General features: G+C 43.7%; 1 protein-coding gene across 1 annotated transcript in view; it reads left to right on the top strand.

The window, feature by feature from the left end:
- CUBN (cubilin) overlaps positions 1-17836 on the top strand; it is a 187038-nt gene that overhangs the window by 7586 nt on the left and 161616 nt on the right. Inside the window, 4 exon segments of the mRNA XM_032235067.1 lie at positions 2371-2463; positions 4454-4492; positions 4598-4699; positions 6017-6120. Coding sequence (XP_032090958.1) covers positions 2371-2463; positions 4454-4492; positions 4598-4699; positions 6017-6120 — 338 coding nt within the window.

Here is a 17836-nt window from a genome sequence, read left to right as displayed (position 1 = left end):
ATTATTCATATACATTCCCATCAATGATATACTGTTTTCTAAAGATATTATCTAAAGAAGTTTTTAATCTGGTCCCAGATTAAATAATTTCATCCCAAAGTAGGATAATCCATAGATTTTATTTATTTTTATAATTCCTATATTATTTTTCAAAGAATACAGTTACTGAAAGGAGTCCAGTGCATAATGAGAACAATTATTTCAGACATTATATTTCTGTATTTAAAATAGTTATAACCTGCTGTATATCAAATTTCTCAGAATATATTATATTAACCAAAGGTAATAGCTACAATATCTCCAAACCATATAGATAACAAACATGCAGGATGTTTCCATTGGCAGTAAAATATATTGCCTGCAACAATAAATTGATTGAACAAGACTTTGTTATGAAGTGTCTCAGTTATTTCAAATAATACCCTTTAATGTGGTTTTATTTTGCTTTGACTAAGCCATCACTTTTCTGCTTTGCTTATACTATATCTTTATCTATCTATATATCTATCTATCTACACACACACACACACACACACACACACCTGGCTACAGATTCTTGAGGTCCTTTGATATGTGGCAGCCATATCAGTAAGTATCCAGACCACAGATTTGCTCTCTCATATGATACAGTCTTTATACATTTATTAGCCCTGATTACTGTTATTTTGGCAGGCAGCCACAATAGACCAATGCAAGACCAATACTAGGCTCATGAAAATTGTACAGTTTGTATGTCTCATGAATTTTTCAGCATAGGCCAGTGATTAAAAATTGTCATAGAAAGATGAAATAAGGTTTTGTATTTTATTTATTCTTCCAGTCACTGTTACTTTAAATATAGGTCTCTGCTATGTCATTCAATATTTACCATGTTCAGAAATGCAATGCCTAAGTATATGATGACCTAATGCCAGTAGTGGCTGCCCAAGAGTTCATGTTTTTGCTGTGGTAGTTCAACTCCCATTGCAAAACATAACTACCTTCCCAACAAAACACTTGTCAGATTTCAAAAGCCTGCCCAGCTGGGATGCCTGATAGCAGCCACTAGAACAGTGGTTCTCAACCTTCCCAATGCCGTGACTCTTAAATACAGTTCCTCATGTTGTGGTGACCCCCCAACCATAAAATTGGTGTCTCGGTTCCTAAGACCATCGAAAATATGTGTTTTCCGATGGTTTTAGGCGGCCCCTGTGAAAGGGTCGTTCGACCCCCAAAGGGGTCCCGACCCACATGTTGAGAACCACTGCACTAGAAGGATAAGAAACAGTAGAGGTAATAGCATGGTAGAATTGAAAACAAACTCTTCATAATAGCCTAATTATATTGGGTTTTGAATCAACTATCTGGAGTCTTACGTTTTTTAACTAATGGTGTTTAATACTAAAAAGCATGTTATGAAATCTCCTGACTTGTATGGCAACTCAGAAATGCCTTTATATAGAAATATAGTAAATATATATCCTAGTTTAGAAAAGAGATGCCAGCTATGTTAGAAAAGTCTCTATAGATGGTAAAACAGCACAAGAAAATCAACAATTTCCTTCTCCTCCTCCTCTCCCCCACTCCCTCCCAACTGTCTGGATTAGTCCCTGCAGTTTTCTTGGCAAGGTTTTTCAGAAGTGGTTTGTAATTGTCTCCTTCCGAGGGTCGAGAGAGTTGATCAGCAGGCTTTGTTTCTAAGGTGTAATTAAAAATCCAGTCTCCTGGATTCTAGCCAAGTGACTTAAGCGTTACACCAATTGGATCTTTGTCTTTTGTTACAATCCAGAAATCTGTAGAATCTTCAGGGACTCTGCCCCCAGGGTGAAGTTACTCAAGAGTTTCTCAGGGTATATATATAATCTCTGTTTTAGCCAATGTTAGTGTTACAACCCTTTCTCTCCCCCCCCCTCTTTCTCTGAATCATACCCAAATATTGTAAAATAGGGGGATTTTGCAGTATTCCCTTATTTGAACACCTTAGGGAGTGGGGTAGAGTGCTAGACCTCCTCCTACTGATCTACTTCAATGGAACTATTCCACCTTTCATGCATTTGGTCAGTAGGCATTTGTATGTGTAGTGATATACATGTGGCTTAGAGTTTCTCACTCAAGACTGGCAGCTTGATGCCTCATCCATTTTTAATACATGAACTGATCATGTGGGTCTTTCTGCCTGGAGTGGAACTCAATGGAACATTGTTTGCAAATACATCATTCGAAAGAGGACACCTAGCAGAAGCAATCCCTAAAAACAGCAGAGCCTATAAAGAGTAAGAAACAGCGTGTTTCCTTCTTCCTGGACAGAGTTCTCTTCATTCACTGAGAATTATGTTTGCTGAATTTTATAAGCATTTGAGAATTGTTTATTCCTCCTCTTTCTAAATATAGATCCAAAGGAATAAAGATGAAATTGTAGAACTAAAAAGACTCACCAGCATACCTCTCAATGTTTCTAGTGAGATCATCCAGCTTCAATCCCAGGTATTTTTTAAAATATCTCTTATGTATCATATTGTTTTCATAGATTTTCACGGGTGTAGGTAATACAAACACGAAGCTGAAAATACCAGCCTGAAGATGGCAAGTGAGACCTCCCCGAAACGTTGCCAAAACAATCTCAATCTTACACGGGAAAAGACCTGAATACAACAAGGCCAGCATACCTACATCCGTGAAAATCTACAAATACATACATACATACATACATACACACACACACACACACACACACACACACACACACAAACACACACACCGTGTTTCCTTGCAAATATGACATGTCCTGAAAATAAGGCCATGCCACATTTTTTGGTGGGCAAAAATATAAGCCCCTCCTGAAAAAAAGCCTCCAAGCCAAGGGAAGTGGGGGGGGGCAAAGGTGCTCACGTTGCTTGGTGCCTTCAGGATACTGTTAGGTCGATGAGTGACACTGGGCCCAGCTGGAGAGGAAAGATGCCAGGCGGCTGCTCTCTTGTGAGCAGGCTCCCTAAGAGCCGGGCACAGCGTCAGGGACAAACGGCTCTATTGCACTATTGCAGCAGCACAACACAGCAGCCATGAGGTAACCACGCTCATGAACAGCCGCCTGGCAAACCTCCTTTCTAGCCGGACACAGTGCCATTCACTAACCTTGGGGTATTCTGAAGGCACCAAGCTGCAGGAGCTGGGGGTGGGGAACAGGTGCTCACACAGCTTGGTGCCCCTAAGTCAGTGAATGGTGCTCTGCATGGCTAGAGAGGGGAGTTGCATGAGCAGCTGTTCCGCTCCATGCTTGCGCGCCTCCCAGCCTCGCCATGCCCTGACCCAGTTCCCCCTGCAGGGCCAGGGACCACCACCCCTGCCATCCCAGCATGGCTTCTTCTGCGACTTCCAAACCCCAGAGGTAGGCTGCCAAGTCTTCTGGCAATGGCTGCTCTGGGAATACGCTCTAAGTGTGACTGGGGAAAGAAAATGCATACACACACCCCTGAAATAAACGCTTGGCCTTATTTTTGGGGAGGTCTTGTTATTTTTGAGGTGCAGGAGGCGGCAAGCATAGTCACCCCAAGGCTGCTGCTGTGTTGCAATATTTTCAGGGGGAATTTATTTTCGAGGGAGGAATAATTTTAGCGCATGTGCACAAAAGCCAATTGGGCTTCTTATCCAGGGAGGTCTTATTTTCAGGAAAACAGGATTTGTGTGTGTTTGTGTGTGTGTGTGTGTGTTTGTGTACAGTATATGTATATATGCTTGTTTAATTTGCTGTCCTGCAATCCTGCAAAATAGTTTTTATGTCCTGGTTGAAAATCCTACATTTTATGCCACACAAAGAGTAGCCTATGATATCTATCAATTTATATATATATATATTTATTTGCCATAGTTGATCTATAAAGAATAAAATCAATTTTTAACTACTGCCAAAGATGTATTGTTTGAATTACCACTAACTGTAAATTTTGAAAAGAGAATAATTCATTGCTTGTTAATGGGTTCATGTCTTAACCATTGGATGGGGGTTGGGACCGGTACTACTTTAAATATGAAGAAGGACACCTCATGTTGATGAGGAAGTAGAATCTGATGGGCACTGAAGTGCTAAAAGGATTGCGTAGACTATTCTGGATTCAACTTTAGTAAAGGAGAATGGACCATTTAATTATTTTGAAATATCAACACCTACAATTAATGCAGTAAAATAAATCTTTCTTAAATATATGTATTTTTTAAAATTCTGGAAATACTAAAATTCTCAAAGCAGATTCTGCTGAAATAGTACGCTAAGTCAGTTAGAATTCAATTTACCTGAAATCTGAAAATATTCATAAAAGCTACATAAATATAACGTAGAAAATTTGCATTTTCAAAAAAGTTTGTGCTATGGGATGTAGGTGCTTTATTAAAATTAGAAATTGGACAGAGCAGAGTAATATATTATGGTGGCAACAAATAGATTTATGCTAATCTATATGCCATACTTTTTCTGCTGCAGATTGTGAATATTGAAGACCGACTTCATAGTCTTGAGACGGTGAGTAACATAATGTACACTTTTTATGTACTTGGGGGTTAATTAATTGCAAGAAGTAATAATGCTAAAAGAATGATTTTATTTTTGTTTTATGTTTTGTTCCAGACCTTCCTAAAAAAAGCCTGTAATAGCAACCCTTGCCAGAATTCTGGAACCTGCATAAACCTATTAGATGCTTTCTTTTGTCTTTGTCCCAACAATTGGCAGGTAAGGTTCTTAGTATTGCAATGTATAAAATGCACTTTGCACCAGCACTTTGCACCAGCACTTTGCACTACACAAGAGCCATTCCAGTGGAATCAGTCTATCTTATAAAAGGAAATTGGAAACTAGTTAAAAGAGGGCTTGTATGGCCATGCAACAGAATAACATGGTGCAGGAGATATTTGCCAATAGGGCAGACTAGGCAAAATTATGTTGCCATAAATATTAAGAGAATTACAAATTACACAATCTATTCATCCACCTTAGGCAGTGGAGGCAGAACATCTATTATCCAGGTTGTGAAATTCCATTGCTCTCCTAGCCAGCTTCTACATTCTCTCCTTGATCTCAGGCATAATTTGTCTTGGTCCAGTCTAATTGCCATATACCTTAACTTAGTTTGAATAATTATTTCTCCAGATTTTTAGACTGAGGTCTTCCTGTTCATTTGCCATTTAAGATCTTTCTCTTGGAGATGCCAGGAGTTGAAGTGGGATTTTTGGCATGCCAATTTGTATTCTGCTATTGAGTTCCATAATCTTCCCTTGCATTTAATACCTGACAGCTGAAAATCTGATTATTTTGAAAAGTGCTGTATACCAAGGATGGTTAGAAGGAAATTACTTAGTGATGGAATCCTTAGGTATTGAAAATGCATATGCTAGCCAGCCCAAGAATTTTCAGTTGCTTACATTTGTTTGTGTTGTGATGATTCTTCGTTGAAAAATATACAGAAGAGGGCGGTTTAGGGGGGAAAATGGGAGGAGGGAGCAGAAATTATCGATTTCCCCAGGTACAAAATTACAGTTTAATTCGTGCAGACAAACCTTTTTAAAAAAATAATTAGGAATATATATTAGTCATCTAATATTGCAGCAGCAGCTTAATTATCACACAAATGTGTAGTATATTTTCAGTATATCTAATATCAATTTTTTTAGGGCTAACTGTATCTGAGCTAATTTTTAAAAGAGTTTTATGCTTTTTTACAGTATTCCTATGCTTTGATTTAAATGAAAATGCCCTGTACCTCAATGAACAATGAAGGTGCTTATGCTTATGTTTATAAAGGAAGCATTACAGTGGAAAGCTGGATATTCCAAACCAGTCTTTTTTCACCTTCACAGCTTTAAAATGTGTGGATTTTGACTGCCAGAATTCTGCTGGCTTAAGAATTCTTGGAGATGAAATTTACATATCAAATTTGCCAAGATTAAGAAACATTACTTTATTCCTTGAAATTTTATATTATATATTGGCTTGATGCACACATTTTAATCACTGATTTACTTGGAAAATAAACTGTGCTTCTCTTATCAGGGACCAGATTGTTCTGTTGATGTTAATGAATGCCAGGTTTATGAAGGAACATCCTTAGGATGCCAGAATGGAGCAACATGTGTAAATAACCCAGGGAATTACAGGTAATTCTAATGATCTTATGGGAAGTCTTTTGTATAACACTTTTAAGTGCCACTTTTGTATGAGAAAACATCTGTTCTAGTCAAGGGAACAGATGGATAGGAAGTTAACAAATAGATAAATGCTTTTCTAGGACCTTCATAGTAGAACAGGTTCATGTTGCAAATCTCAAACTATATGATTTTACCTTTTCACCATATACTGTAGGTCGTTCTTGATTTATGACAGTAATTGAGATCACAATTTAAGAAGCAGGTTATGACAGTCATAACTGTCACATGTGATTTTAAAAACTTTTTTTGCAGGAGTCATTAAGTGAACGCAATGGTCATTAAGCAAACACCATAGTCATTAAGCAAATCCATTGTTTACCATGGGACATTTTTGGCCGGAAACAATAAATTAACATTGGTTTTTTTTAATGCTGTAAATCATGATCATAGAGTACTAGCTGTACATTTTTGGCTTGATTTATAAACTCACTAGTTACAATACGGTGCAACGGGGCCGGGTGCCCATCACTGAACGTGTGCAGCGTGCACATGTGTACTTACTGCCCGCAAAGCTCCACGATGCCTCTGGAACACTCCAGCTGCTCGGCCGAGCGTCGTGCAGGTGCCATACGCTGCGAATGCGGAAGCCCAAAAACTTCAAATAATGGTAAGGAGTGCGGGTGGATGGGTGGGCCCTCCGATGCACCGTACTGGAGCGGTACCTGGTGCTCCCGGAAGGCACCAGTACGCACGTACTGTGGCGTACCTGTCATAATCCACCATTGTCCTGAGGTCATGTGATCACCTTTTGTAAACTTCTGACAAGCAAAGTCAAAGCCGGATTCACTTAACTACTGTGTTACTAACTTAACAACTGCATTGATTTACTTAACTGTAGCAAAGAAAGTTGTAAAATGGGGCAAAACTCACTTAATACACATCTAACTTAGCAACAAAAAAATTGAGCTCAATTGTGGCTGTAAGTCAAGGACTACCTACATATGTAGAAAAACAAAGAAAAAAATTCAACTCTTCAACAATAAATAAATGTTCTCTCTTTATCTTCTCAGCCGTGCCCACTATTTTCCAGAAAAACATTTGAGTTATCCTTTTTCCTTCAGGCAGGTCACCAAAATCTGTTCGTGATCTTGTTCATTAGTCATGATTCATTTGATTTGAGTTTTGATTTAAAAAGAAACTGGCTTATAAAACTTCCTAACAAAACCTTTCCAATGAAAACCATTTTTTTTCTTGACATTGGAAAATTATACTTAACAATAGCTTTTAAAATAATGTATCTTTACAAATACCAAACTGACATTCTTTTTGTTTTAGAAAATTTGTCATAGCTTAAAAGTTTTTAAGTTTAGATCAACATATACTCAGAGATTCTTTTTGGGAGTGTTATTCAGAGGTTTTCAATGCTTTCAGTTTTAAAATTAAGATCCCTTACAATAAAAAAACTGTAGAACACTGTTTGATCCATCAATCTCCGTTTTAAGTCTTCTAGTGAGGGATATCTTACTGAATAAAATAATATATGAATAAAATCTTGTGAGTGTCAGTATAAGTCTCTGTCTCTCTCTGTTTCTCTCTCTGTCTCTCTGTGTGTGTGAGAGAGAGAGAGACGGGGGGAGACGGAGGGAGAAAGAGAGAGGGAGGGAGGGAGGGAGGGAGAGAGAGAGAGAGAGAGAGAGAGAGAGAGAGAGAGAGAGAGAGAGAGAGAGAGAGAGACTGACTCATATTAGAAGCTGGAGCAACCAATAAATTATTAAAAGTCACAAGTGGATGAAGCCCCACTTTTTTCCTCAAAATTATTTTTCCTCCTGGAATTATTTTTCTTCTATCCCTTGTTTTTCTCTTCTCCCCTCCCCACAACCCAGGAAAAGCTTGTTTGCTAAATCAATTTTTATTAGAAGATTAAACTGACCTTTTTCAGAGGCTTTTGAAACTGGGTGAAAAATAGCATGAAAGTTGGCCAAGTTCCTCTTTCTGTTTAGATAATTGTGTCAAGCCCCAAGCAGCTGTGCAAGATCAAGGAACCAAGACTCACTGAGTTATCTTTAATCCTACATTAGGGCAAATACTGAATCTTGGAAGCTGTTCTAGGATTTCGAGATCTTCATTCATAATAAGGTGAAGATTCTTTGAATAAAACACTTCTTTCCAAGCTTCCTATAGGTTGTGTTTCTGTTTATGAGATACCAGCTGACTTACTTACTGTCTCTTGATTATTCCTGCTCTCTTCTATTTGTTTCACAGCCTCCCCACAATTGTTTCACAGCCTCCCCACAATTCAATAAATTGAATCAGGGATTCAAATTATTCTTACTATCAAAGTGAATTTACTAATGCTCATCTACGGCCAACATTTTATAATTTTAATCAGATTAGATCCAGCTTCTGTCCCCTGTAGTAGCAAAAAGTCCTTTCTTATTCTTTTCTGTGGGACTCTCCATCATTAATTACTAATAGTAATTTTAATTTATTATAGTGTCTAAAACTTATTTCTGTATGAAGAACCAGCTTTGTTATTCTTCTCTGAATATGTTTTAGTTCATCATCTTTTTTAAAATCCTAAACATGATGCAGTACTCCAAATGTGTTACCTCTCATGGAAAAAAATGGTCTAACAGTAGTAGCTATTATGTATGAGAGTTCTATACAGATAGTCCTTGAGATATGTCCATAATGGAGGCTGCCCATTATGGTTGAATATCATGTCAGTTGTTAGGTGAAACATCCCACCTAATGACCCCTCCATCCCTGCTCCTTCCAATGAAATATTGGGGAATGCAGGTCGCTAAACAGAACATGAGGTTCTTCCTGGGTGGGATTGGAGGCCTAATAAAGGCCCTGGCCCACCTATGGCCTCCTCACTTCCCAAATGCCCTTTGTTCCACTTCCCTCACCTTGGGTTCCAGCAGGTCTTTTCCCATTACCACTGAGTCCTCCCAGGCCTTATGCCTGATTCACACCCCATCAGACCAAACATCTTTCTCCTCAATTTCTGAAGAACTCTAAAGCTTTCCAGGGCACTGGAATAACTTCCTTCTTTGTGCGGCCACATTGTTCCACAAAAGCGGCAGCCACATTTGGGTAACTGCCATGAAGCCCATTCTGCTGCATTATCAAAGTCTGCACAATTCTGCAGAAAGTTTCCACATTCAGAAGCTTCCTACAGCACTGTGCAGGCCTCTCTAAGGCAGCAAAATGAAGCGCATTTAGAACACTCTTGTGCATACTGGGGCCATGTAATCTGCCCTCCTTCTACAACATGAGGTCCAAGGAACTTGGACATCATGTTTGAAAAGTTAAGTATGAGATATGATGGGTATGTGGTGGTGGTGGTGGTGGTAAGTCCTGGTGTTGTAGGGTTGCAGTGAGTGGGAATGGGTAAAAAGAGGCAATGGGTATTGCAGCAATCCTGTGCTAGATTGTAAGGACAAACGATTGCAGAACCACTGCAGCTGTCATAACTTTGAAATCAGGTCCTACGTAGCTTTTGGATGGTCTGTTGTACGTAATTTGGAGCATTCATTAAATGGCTTGTTGTATCTCAAGTACTTCCTGTATTCAGGGGAACTCGTGTAGCTTATTTCCAGATGTTGGACATAGAATAAGCATGGATAGTATTGTCTGTACTTTCTCTGAAGGATTGCTGTTTGAGGCATAATTTGGGCCTAGAAACTGGATGGACATTTGATCTTTATTATTTTAGGTGGCAAAAGAATTGTAAATCTTGAACTGGGGATTCTTCAAAGCAACAGAATGAAGACAGCTCTAAAAGTAAAAGACATGCCATCACATATGTAGTAGTAGTAGGAGTAAAGCAGAAAAAAACGAAAAGACTCATTAAAGAATAAATCTATTGCAACACAACTTGCACTGAGTCATAGCTTCCCTAAAGTTCATACAATCAGTGATGGCTTTATGAAACCCTGAGCTTTATACATACAGGACCATAAAATTACAGGTTTACAAAATTGGAAAGGACTTGGAAACTGCCTTGCTCAGCTTTATGCTCAGTGTAAAGTATCAAATGCAGAATGTTGTTATAGCATCTCAGAAAAAAAAAATTTAGTCTCTGCTTAAACATTTAACCATTAATATTTAAACACAGATGAAATTTCCTGAAAAGACTCTTTAGGACATGCAGAATAGATGATGTAAAAATATTTTAGTTTTAGTTTTACATGAACATATTTGAATATATAATTTCTAGATTGATGGCAGACTCCACCTTCCCCCACTGGCTCTCCACCCATCCATTTTTTTGTGATCATATTGATGTATTATTCTTGTTGTGTTCTTTTGTCATTGTTTATTTTACTGTTCTATTACTATACTTCTGTTCTCCTTATGCTTTTTTCATTTTCCATTCTGTCAATTCCTATAAGCTGCTTAGAATAGCTCAATGGTGATATAGTTAGCAAATATATTTACCAAATATTAATAAATTTAACAAATCATATTTTGTTCTCATATAAGCATTCATATGTTCTCTTATAATTTCATGTTACTTTGTCATTATCAGCCAATTTAATAAATCAATTAATCATTGGAAAATCAATGAGATAAATTGCAAGCTGTTTTGTACAAGGGAATTGATCCAGAGGTGGTATTCAACGAGTTCTGACCAGTTCTGGAGAACTGGTAGTGGAACTTTTGAGTAGTTCAGAGAACCAGTAACTGGAGTAGGTTTCAGCTGGTATGGACCTGTATGGGCGTACCGGTTGGTGAAATTTAGCATGCCTTCCCATACCCATTCTTCCGGAGTCCCGGTACCAGAATCCTCACCTCCTGTTCCTTCTTTGGCTGTTGGACAAGCCCGCGTGGCATGCGCTGCCCTCTTCTCTTTGGCAGCCACCTCGTTACCAATGAAGGTGTGGGGAATCCATGCAGAGGGAGGAAATCACATGGATTCCCACCACCTTCATTGGAAACGAGGCGGCTGTCAGAGAAGAGGGCAGTGCATGCTATGTGGGCTTGTGCAACAGCCAAAGAAGGAACAGGAGATGAGGATTCATTGGACAAGTCCACGGGCATGCGCTCTCTTCTCTTCTCTGACAGCCGCCTTGTTTCCAATGAAGGTGGTGGGGAATCCATGTGGAATGGAGGGAGAGTGAGAGAAAAAAAAAGAGAGAGAGAAGTATAGAAAGAGAAAGAAAAAGAAAGAAAGAAGGAAAGAAAAGGAAGGAAGGAAGGAAGGAAGAAAAAGAAAGAAAAAGAAAGTGGGAGAGACAGATGAAAGAAAGAAAGGTAGAAAAAGACAAAAGAAAGGAAGGAAGGAAAGAAGGAAGGAAGGAGAACCTATGACCACAATTGAGCCCAAAATTTTGGTTGCTAAACAAGTGAGTTTCACCACATTTTACAAGTTGGCCACACCTACCCAGTCACATGACCACCAGCCACTCCAACAAAACAAGCCACACCCACAGAATAGGTTCTAAAAAAATTGAAACCCACCACTGACCGGTAAATACCACTTCTGACTGGCCCTGCTCCCATTTATTCTCTGTCTCCGGAGTCCCAGCTGATTGGGAGGGAATGGAGATTTTGCAGTATCCTTCTCCTGCCATGCCCACCAAGCCACAGCCACAGAATGTTAGAAAAAAATTTGAATCCAATCACTGAACTGATCCAATTATTTCCAATCAGTTTCATATACATTACCACATAGGTCCATTCAATTCTGTCACTATATCAACCTGCATTTTAAATTTATTCTTCTAAATTTATTCTTCTGATAAAATATGTAAAATTTTGTTTTTAAACTAATAACTATATTACAATATTTGGAAACTTGAAGGTAACTGTTTTTTATTATTTAAAAGTGATAAAAGCCAAAATACTTTACTATATCTGGTTTTTTTCACTCATATGAAAGAGACCACATTCTAGCTGGGAAAACATTATTGCGTTTCCGAAGTGAGGCGTGGGAGGAGTAACACATGGGTATTAACCCAGGCCTTTTGCCCTGGAGACTGAGGTAAATCTTGAGGCCACACTTCTGTCCCTCCTTCTGACTTCCCAGATTAACCTCAGTCTCTGGCCCAGAAGGAGTGTTTACTGACTCTCCCTTCACTTCGAAGACTTAGATATTTTTATTACAGGTTTTTTTCTACTTTTTACCTTTTTTCATCTCTTCATCTGCTGGATTGCTGCACCACTCCTCTGCCGTGCTCAGCACTGCTAGGTCCCAAGCCCCGCTGCTTGATAGCATGCGTGAGCACCCCAAGCGACCGGATGGTCGCGTAAGAGGGGAAGGAAGCCTTCGCACCGCGTGGTGCGATAGAAACGGCTGTGCGGCCTCCAGAAGGCCAACAAAGATCAGCGGAGGACCGGGGATCCATCGGAGATCGCCCTAACACGCCCCAGCTCCAGGAGGAGATCAGGCCGCAGATCAGCGGCCGCCATCTTGCCCGCCGCCATCTTGAGCACATGAGTGAATGTGTGACCGGCATTCTCCTACGGACACCGAGAGTGCTCTAAAAGCACTGCCAAAGCCAGAAGAGGCTTCTTCAAGGACCAACTCTGCCGGTAATCTGGGGAGGTCTCCAGAGCGGTATCTGCCAGCAACTCAGGCCGTGGATCAGTGGCAGGAAGAGGAAGAACGTGGACTCAGTGCCAGAAGGCTGAATCCACCAGATTGAAGCTGATTGAAAGAGAGAGGAGGTTGGTCGTCAGCACAACTGTAAGTACTATGGCAGAAGTGGCGAGGAGCAGGGATGCTAGGCCCAGATCCCCAGGGGGTGTGGATCTGGACGAGGGGACCTCCGGGGGGCTTCCCCAGTTCCCAGAGGGAGGTCCCCAACCAAGACAGGCAACTCCAGGGCCCATAGGAAGGCAACCTCTGAGAAGGAAGTTAGGATCACCAGGGCTTCTGCTAGGAGGTTTAGGGCAACCACCAGTCCCTCCCCCTCCAGATCCCGCTCTCCCTGCAGGCTTCCAGCTCTGGATGAGGCCCTGGCGGCATCCCCAGGTTCCCCAAGGGTTCAGGCAGAGGGCATAGCTCCCTATCACCCCCCTTATCGCCTGCTAATACATCTGAGCCTAGGGGTGAGCTTTTTGGGTGCAGGGCACCCAGTCCAGCCAGGCATCGGTTGGCACCACAATCCCCTGAACCCAGGGATTACTTACAGCCTCCAGAGCTCCATCCTTCACTGCATGAGCTTCCCTGAAGCTTTCAGGAGGTGCTAGCAGGGCCATAGCCCAGGGGATCACTTCTGTGATGAAGCACCAGCCCCACAGCTCCAGGAGTAGGTCTTCCCGGGACCAGTCCAGAGGTCACCAGGATCGCTCCATGGCATCTGCTGCCAGAGGGGCAGATCGCCTTCTCCCTCCACCGCTAGTGAGGCTTCGGAATTAGAGGAGGGAGAATTGAAGGAGGTAGGGTTTTCTGAAGACGAGGATGCTCAGGCACCTGAGGCCCCCAACATCGCTGGTCTTTTTCCCCCTCCTTGTTTAGCTCCTTACTTCATAAGGCCAGGGCCACAGCAGACCTGGTCCACCCCCCCAGATCCCAGGCCTGCGACTGCCACATCTAGCACTAGCAGGGGTAACAAAAAGGGGGCCTTCCATAGACCTCCGATGGAGAAAGAGGAGATTCCTACTCCAGATATGTTTCTAGAGGTGCTTAAATCCCAGTGGGTTAAGCCAGGTTCATTTCCCAATCCGGGGGGCAATGAGCGGAGGTTCTATAATCTTAATTCTACCTTTGCCCAAGCTCTCCAGGTTCCCGAAGTGGGCAATCTGGTTGCCATTTTAGCTTCACCATCAGCTGTGGTCACTGGAGACATCGCCAACTGCCTTAAAGCGGAAGATAAGAAAGCGGACATCGTGTTGCGTAAGTCATTCCAAGCAATAACCTGGGCCATTATGGCAGCTGCTTCTGCATCCTTTTTCAATAGGTCTACAGTGCTGGGGCTGGAACAGCTGAGGGACAGGACTCCGGCCACAGAGGTATGCCTGCTGCAAGACATCTCTAAGGTGCTGGCAGCCACACAGTTCTCAGCAGATGCCACCCTGGATGCAGTTAAATATGCTTCTCGAGCATTGTCATCCTCGGTGGTGTCTAGGTGCCTGCTGTGGTTGTGCCACTGGCAGGCGGAGTTCCGGGCTAAATGGCACCTAGTAGGAGCAGACTACACCAGGGACAAGCTTTTTGGGACTGCGCTGGACCCTATCCTGGACAAGAATAAGTGGCTATGACCAGAAGGCCAGATCACCGGCATGCTCTATACCCCAGGAGAACTTCTTACCCCCCGCCTGAATCGGACGCCCAGAACCAGAGGTACCAGAACCCCAGGTTCCATAGACAGGGGGATAGGCAGTTTCCTAGAGACAGGTTCAGGGGCAGCAGCAAGGCAAGCGGCCCTTTCGAGGAGGAGGTGGTCACCCATTCTGCAGGTTCAAGTGATCCGTTTGTGGATCACCCCATTGGCGGTCGCCTCTCCCTTTTTGCGGATGCCTGGGAGCGCGTCACTTTGGACGAGTGGGTCCTCTAGACTGTTAACCTCGGGTTACAGCTGGAGTTCCACTCACAACCCCCCAATAGGTTCCGTACCTTCGCCCCCTCCACTGATCCGACCAAACGGGCTCTTAAGGCAAAGGCCATCAAACACCTATTAGATATCAAGGCCATTGAGAGGGTCCCAGAGGGGGAGAAAGGTGCCGGATTCTACTCGAACCTGTTTTCGGTGCCCAAGAGTTCAGGGGGGTGGAGAGCCATCCTGGATCTTAAACTGCTCAATTTCAGGGTGGTCTACCGCAGATGCAAGATGGCCTCTCTGAAATCCATCTTAGAAGGCATCCGACAGGCGATTTCTTGGCCTCCATCGAGCTCACGGAGGCCTACCTTCACATCAGAATCGCCCCAGAACATCGTAGGTTCCTCAGATTCTCCCATGAGGGCAATATAAAGCCCTTCCCTTTGGGCTGGCTTCAGCCCCAGGACCTTTACCAATGTGCTGGCCGCGGCTGTGGGGCACCTGCGAGCCTTTCCAGTCTGACTTTTCTGTTATTTGGATGACATCCTTGTCCTAGCCAGGTCCCCAGAGACTGCCAGGAAGTACCTGGGGCTCACCATCGACACTCTCAGGTCCATGGGATTCTCTATCAACCTAGAGAAGAGGCAGCTGGTCCCATCTACCAGGCTCCAGCACCTAGGATCCATTATAGATTTGGTGTCTGGGGAGGTTTTTCTGTCCCTGGACCGAAAGGACAGCATTGTGCAGCTCATCCATGAAATTCGCAAATTACGCTCTATTCCTGTAGTTCTTCTTTCCAGGCTCCTTGGGAAATTCATTTCTTGTATAGGGATCGTGCCTTGGGCCCACCTATAAGTCAGGGAGCTCCAGTGGTTCCTGCTTCCATACCAGAGAGCCAGGACGAGCGACGCCAACTTCAAGGTTCGAGTGTCACCCCAAGTGCTGCTCTCACTCCGTTGGTGGCTGACTCCAGCATTAGACAAAGGATCCCTCTTCAAGGAGCCAGCAAGGAAGGTATTCACTATGGACGCAAGCCTTTCGGCTGGGGAGCACATCTGGAGGCCCAGATAACCCAGGGCCGCTGGACTCCAACAGACTTGCGCAACAAGATAAACTGGTTGGAGCTCAGGGCCATCCATCTGGCCCTACATCACTTCAAGACCACAGTGACCGGTCACCACATTCTGGTCCTGACGGACAACGTGGCAGCCAAAGTCCACGGGAACAGGCAAGGGTGCACCCACTCCAAGGCCCTTCGCGATGAGGCCCTCTGATTGGGGAACTGGGCAGAGGCATCTGCAGTCCATCAGAGTGGAACACATTTTCAGGCAGAGAACCAGCAAGTGGATTGGCTCAGCAGGGAGATGATCGACAACGGAGAGTGGCAGCTCCATCCCAGCATCTTCCTGCAGATTTGCGAGAGGTTCGGGCGCCCGACGGTGGACCTCTTTGCAACCCCAGCAAATGCTCAGCTGCTGAGATTTATATTGAGATTCCTGTCCAGGGGAGCCATGGACACGGACACCCTTCAATGCAGATGGCCACCAGGTCTTCTCTATGCCTTTCTTCCCCTTCCCCTCGTTCTCAGGATTTTAAGGAAGTTAGTGTCAGAAGGAGCAGAAATGATTCTAGTGGCTCCCTTCTGGCCACGCCGTCCCTGGCTAGCAGACCTGGTGGAGTTGTCCTCAGCTCCCCACTGGAGGATTCCCCGGGGGGAGGTGTCCCTGCACCAGAGGTCTCTGGAGCATCTGGATTCAGAATGGCTCCATCTGACCGTCTGGCGATTGAGCGGGAACAGCTGAGAAGGGCACACTTTTCCACGAGGGTCATTAAGACCGTCGAGGTGTCCAGAAGGCAGTCCACCACTCATATCTACAACACTTCCTGGGTCGCTTTCGCGGACTGGTGTCAAGCTAGGGACATCGTCCCAGCTTCGGCTTCTGTGCCCAGGTTCTGGACTTCCTACAGGAAGGTCTGGAAAAAGATCTGGCCCCCAGCACCCTTAGGAGACAAGTCTCTGCTCTTTCCACAGTCCTGGGGGGGGTGGATGGACCACCCTTCTCCCAACATCTGGTCCTAAGGCAATTCCTTAAGGGAGTGGCAAATCTGAAACCTCCAGTGGTCCATCGATTCCCTACTTAGGACCTACCTATGGTCCTCTAGGCATTGACGGAGGCACTATTTGAACCCCTGAGGGAAGTTTCCTTACAATTCCTGATCCTTAAGGTCGTCTTCCTGGTTGCCATTATCTCAGCCAGGAGAGTATCTGAGATCAATGCTCTTTCCAGCAGAGCTGACCTCTGCACCTTTCTAGAGAACCGGGTCATCCTCAGACTAGACCCTGCATTCATGCCCAAGGTCAATTCTCCCTTCCACAGGGCCTTAGAGATAGTTCTGCCGGACTTCTGTCCACAGCCCTCCAGGGATAGGGAAAGATCTTGGTTGGACATCAGAAGACCCTTGCGCATCTATCTAAAGCACACGGTGCCATTTAGGCATTCAGAAGCCCTCTTTGTATCCTTTCAGCCGTCCACCTGGGGAGCCAAGGTTTCCCTGGCCACCATTAGCAGGTGGATCAGAGCGGCCATCTCACAGGCCTATGAGGCCACCCAGGCTCCCATAGAGGAGATCTGCCGGGCTGCCGCCTGGTCTTTTCCCTCACATTTCATTAGGCATTACCGGCTAGATGCTTACGCCTCCATGGAAGCAGCCTTTGGTAGGAGAGTTCTGCAGGGAGTCCTAGACTCTCGAGGGGCTCAGGCCCATTGATCCGTCTCTAGGACATCTTGCTTTGGTATGTCCCATGTGTTACTCCTCCCACGCCTCACTTCGGAAACTGGAAGTTGGTCTTATCTGAACTGCATGTTTAGAAGAAGGCGTGGGAGGAGTCACTTCCCCTCATTTTTAGGGCGCACCGCACCAGGGGCCTGAGTTAGTTCAGTGGTCAGGCAGGGCCAGGCAGGAAGGATGTGTGCTTGTGTTGTCTCTGTCCCTTCCTTCCGGGTGCTCTGCTACGAACCATCGGTTAATCTGGGAGGTCAGAAGGAGGAATGGAGGTGTGGCCTTAAGATTTACCTCAGTCTCCAGGGCAAAAGGGCTCGGTTAATACCCATGTGTTACTCCTCCCACGCCTTCTTCTAAACATGCAGTTCAGGTAAGACCAACTGCCATTCTATCAAATAGGAATTTTCTCTAATAATATAATATTTCATTTCAAGGTGTAAAAATCAGAA

The sequence above is a fragment of the Thamnophis elegans genome, chromosome Z, assembly GCF_009769535.1.
Source record: "Thamnophis elegans isolate rThaEle1 chromosome Z, rThaEle1.pri, whole genome shotgun sequence".
NCBI classification, from domain to species: domain Eukaryota; kingdom Metazoa; phylum Chordata; class Lepidosauria; order Squamata; family Colubridae; genus Thamnophis; species Thamnophis elegans.
Note: the sequence above shows the minus strand (reverse complement) of the source record. Positions and strands in the feature narration are given on the sequence as shown.